Source organism: Pinus tabuliformis, chromosome 9, assembly GCF_031772625.1.
Source record: "Pinus tabuliformis cultivar Carrire ecotype Pingquan chromosome 9, CPIR1, whole genome shotgun sequence".
NCBI classification, from domain to species: domain Eukaryota; kingdom Viridiplantae; phylum Streptophyta; class Pinopsida; order Pinales; family Pinaceae; genus Pinus; species Pinus tabuliformis.
The window spans coordinates 572172622-572177235 of NC_142307.1; the positions used below are offsets into that span (position 1 = coordinate 572172622).

The window sequence follows — 4614 nt, forward strand, 5'->3', positions numbered from 1 at the left end:
GTGCTTCTGTTGATGCTCGACCTCTGCACTTTGCATGGGATTTGTGCTAGAGCTGGGTGTTCAGCGACCTGATCCACAACCTACACAATCTGCAAGCTCCCTTAATCTAATACAATCACAAAAGCAAAATCAAGGTACCTAAACCTAAACATGTAATGCTAGAAATGTAGTCTCGAGGCCACTATGCGAGGAAGAAAATCATACCTATTTAAATCTTTTGCAGGCCTGTATCAATGGCAATGAATTATGACAAGTCCACACCCACATTTCTCTCAGAGGGCTTGACGAAAACTGTTTTCTAAGTTCCAAACTTGTGAGCATGTATTCTCACAATCTGCAAGCTCATCTTACAACATTCTCTCAGCATTCTCTGTATATGCCCAATATTTCTGTGAACATATACACATAAATCCCTAATTGCTGCATGCTGGAAATTGAACATCTGGAAGAGACACAAATGCAATAGAGAGAGGTGCTACAGAAATACGTTTGTCGGCATCAACAGTCATCAACTCTAAAGAAGGTATCTCACCCTCAGGGGTCACATAAAGAATTTTCCCATTGAGAAGCATAGTTTGGCTGTTGAAATTACCATCTTTAGTTGTCAAATGATACTTAAGTCTCAATCTTGAAATCAAATTCCTCAGCTCCTTGGCATTTGAAAACTTCAAGACTATATCCATTTCTTCTGTGAAAATTCCTAAAATGGTAGAGAGTTGCACAGAGGTACGAGTGTCCCTACTAAAGTTGATCAACAGTAAAGTGATTCCTCTCTGGTTGTGAAAAAATGACCACACAGAAAGATTAGATGGAGTCGTTAAAAGAAAGAAAGAAAAGGGGGTTTCATATTAATACCCTAATTCATTTTACCACATCCATACTGCTGCTAAGTATGCATTCAATGAGAAAATGATTGGACAGAATATCGAATGCAACAAATAATAAACTAACTAAAACCCTAGTTTCTGTCCTCTTTACCGAAGTGATGAGGATCAAGAAAGGAATAAGTATGCAAATTATGATTATCCTTATATATTTTGCATTACAGAGGCTTAGCTACAGAAGTAATCCTAATTGGACCTTTTGTTACCAGATAAATATTAGTTCTTCTACAATCTTCATAGTTTCTCCATACTTACCGCATTCTTAGTACAATGTGCATAAGCATGCAAATATTTTGTTCCTTTAGAAATTGTTGAAAGAACACGTTTTCCCATTGGTTGATGCCAGAGAAGTGCACTGCAACATAATTTACCCTAACAAATGTTAGCACTATGCCCATGTCCAAAGATGGGTGAACAATTTTAGTTCTCTCCATGACCCTTATCCTGCAGAAAAATCTGCTATAAACTTCTCCATTAGATTGGCATTGGTATAACCAATTTAATAAGTAGATATTAGGTCATAAAGTTTTACCTGTAATAATCAAGATTTGGCACATAAGTCGTTGGGTTTAAAAGGCCATAGTTACCACCAATCAAGCTTTGTCTGCAGTAAGACTTGGTATTATACGTAGATGCCATGCCAAGCTGATCTAAATACCTGATCGCAATGCAATGAATAATTATTGATATTTCAATTCCAAAGAGTATAATAAACATTGAATGTTAAGAAAACTGAGCTTACCAAAAACTAAATATAAAAGCATTAGTGACGAGATGGTGCCCACTGTTATAAGTCCCACCAGCTTCACCCACCCATACACTTGACCAAGGCCCATATTCCTGCAAAATGGCTTTCACACTCTTGAATGTGGATGCTTCTCGACTCAGATAAGATGGATCCAATATCTTTTCCACAAGGTGCTCATCCACACCTGATCAGGAGATAAAGGTTAATGTCCTATAAGAACATCATACTATCAAAGATTTTAATGAAAACTATAGAATTTATTGTCTGCACCTGCCCCAAGATTGTAGATATGATGTTTAACAACATCCAAAATGTTTGGTCCTGTTTGCCGAATAATCTCCTTAAACCAGTCGGCTTCAAAAAATCCATCAGGTGCTATGAGGAGTGGTTTCTTTTGAAAATCCTTGTAAATCTGTTTCAGAATCTTATCACGCTGAATTACATCAGCTGCATACTGCTTCGAACTGATGCTCAACATTCTCTGTATATGCCCAATATTTCTGTGAACATATACACAGCAGAGAACACAAGTGCGATGGCCAGCATTCTCTGTATATGCCCAATATTTCTATGAACATATACACAACAGAGAACACAAGTGTGATGGCGTCGAGATGCGGTGATGGTTGCCCCATTTCGCAAGTAGTAGAAGCTCGCAGAAAGTGAACGAATTAGTAACTACTTTCAGCTTGCAACGAATTAGTAACTACTTTCCCCTGATCAAACGGTTGAGCCTTTTTGAATCGTCTAACATATCATCTTAGGGTGCACAATGATGACAAGTGGACAAAAAGGGGAGTTAATTTCAAAGGGAAATGCCTTACAGCGTAAATATGTAAGTAATTCATCATTTAGTGAAATCTCTCTCTCTCTCTCTCTCTCTCTCTCTATATATATATATATATAGATATATCATTTTGAAAAAAATATATTTAAAAATTAAATTTATTATTTTATTCCACATTTAAAAATTAAAAATTAAATTTATTATGTTATTTCACATTTTGATAAAATTTAAGTTATATATAAAAAATTAACTGAAAAAGTAAACTTACTAAAATCATATTATGCTTCGTTTCATTTAATAACAAGGATACATATATGAGTGATGAATCACTTTTTTTCCCTCCATCCGAGTACCACACCTAGTGAGTCATTTCCCTTGTGGATATGATCTATTGATGGGAGATCAATTGTCCATAATCCGGCCTCATAGTTCATATTAAACCAAGGTGGAGAAAGATCGATAAAGAACATGAATCCATAAAGAACCTGTAGAAATTTATGATCTAGATTTGAAACTGCTCATGAAATTTACTAAATCACAAGACTCGATGCTACTCTACTGCTATGTGGAAATTAATTCACAATCTAGAACACAAATCATTGACATGCAAAAAGAAACATCACACATGCACATATTTATCTAGGGGAAATCAACTGCTCAAAACTCATTCCTATCTGTATTGCATTAATCAAAGAATAGAGATGTGTGCATATGCTTTCTCAAGCTTGAGCACAACCTGCAAGTGTATGGTCTATCTCTCTACTTGATTGAATGACTCTCGCCAAAACTTATCCAATTTTCAAGCTCCCCAAGCTCCTATTTCCTTGCACTATTCCTTGAGGAAATTAGCCCCCATTATTTAGGCAATTCTCTCAATTGGATTGCACAATTCCTCTAGGTCCTTCCTCTGACTACATGCACCACCTGTACACATGGGAATAGTCTACAACTGATAGTACATTGCCTTGGAATCTCCATCTCAACTGGGTAACTCAAATTATATGCGTGCATCAGTTATTTTGGGCTAATTGATTAGTTAACTGGTTGATCACTGAGTGTGGTTGAAGTTCCACTTCCAAAACTTGACCTCCACTAGTTCCTCTAACAATTAAAACTAGTTTAACTGACCATAACTCAATTTAACTGAAATATATTTCTAAAAATTATAAATCAATCATACTGAAATGAACTCAAGCTTCCCAAACTCGAATTAACTGAGTTAATTGAGTGACAAGTGCCATGTCACCTCAGTTAACTACCACTAAGATTTCTACTAAAATAGAAATTCGAATTTTCTCTAGTTTGACCAAGGAAAAGTCAACCTGAGATTTTCTTGCTACATTTTCAACACTCCCTCTCAACAAGAAAGGGATTATACACCACCCCTGTCCCGCACCTATGGAACTCAAACTTCCCTCTTGACAAGGCCTTTGTCAAAATGTAAGCATCTTGTTCCTCTGTCGGAATGTACTGCAACAACATTATTCGCCTTTGCACGCAATCTCGTAGATGGTGATACTAGATATCTATATGCTTGGATCGATTGTGAAAAACAAGATTTTAGGGTGCTTGATGCAACTTTGATTATCACACTAGATCACAGTTGGACACATCATCTGACCAAACAATCCAACAAGTATCTTTCTCATCCACATCGCCTCACATGCTACTTGGATAGTAGCCATGTATTCTACTTCTGCCGAGCTGAGTGCCACATATATTTGCTTCCTATTATACCAAGAAACCGTTGTGGACCCAACACTGAAAATTCCACCTGATGTACTCTTTCGATCTAATGGACTCCCCACCCAATCTGAATCTGTGAAGCTACATAGCTTCACTCCCTCTGTCCGTCTATACCATAGTCCAAACTGGATAGTGCCTTTGAGGTACCATAGAACATGCTTAGCTTCCCTCCAAAATAGTTTGGTTGGCCTAACCATAGCTTGGCTCAGTTGGTTGAATGCATAGCACATATCTAGTTGTGCGTTCACAAGATAAATTAGTGAACCCACCAATTGCTGGTAAATAATGGCATCTACTTCCTCACCTGAATTGGCATCATATTTCCTCTAGTTGGTAGCTAGGGGAGTTTGCATATGTCCGTGAAGAATCTTTGAAGTATCTCGTTGTCATACTTGCCCTGAGAGACAAACATTTCCCCATCACCTTGCCATACTTCCAATTTGGGGAAG

General features: G+C 37.2%; 1 protein-coding gene across 1 annotated transcript; it reads right to left on the reverse strand.

Moving 5' to 3' along the window:
• Positions 1-413: 413 nt before the first annotated feature.
• On the reverse strand, positions 414-2315 carry LOC149149835 (heparanase-like protein 2). Its single transcript, XM_089440403.1, has 5 exons — positions 1903-2315; positions 1627-1816; positions 1417-1542; positions 1140-1239; positions 414-773 (listed from the first exon to the last, which is right to left on the reverse strand). Exons 1-5 carry the CDS (start codon positions 2108-2110, stop codon positions 414-416), a joined length of 984 nt encoding a protein of 327 aa, XP_089296529.1. The 5' UTR covers positions 2111-2315.
• Between the last annotated feature and the right edge of the window lie 2299 nt (positions 2316-4614).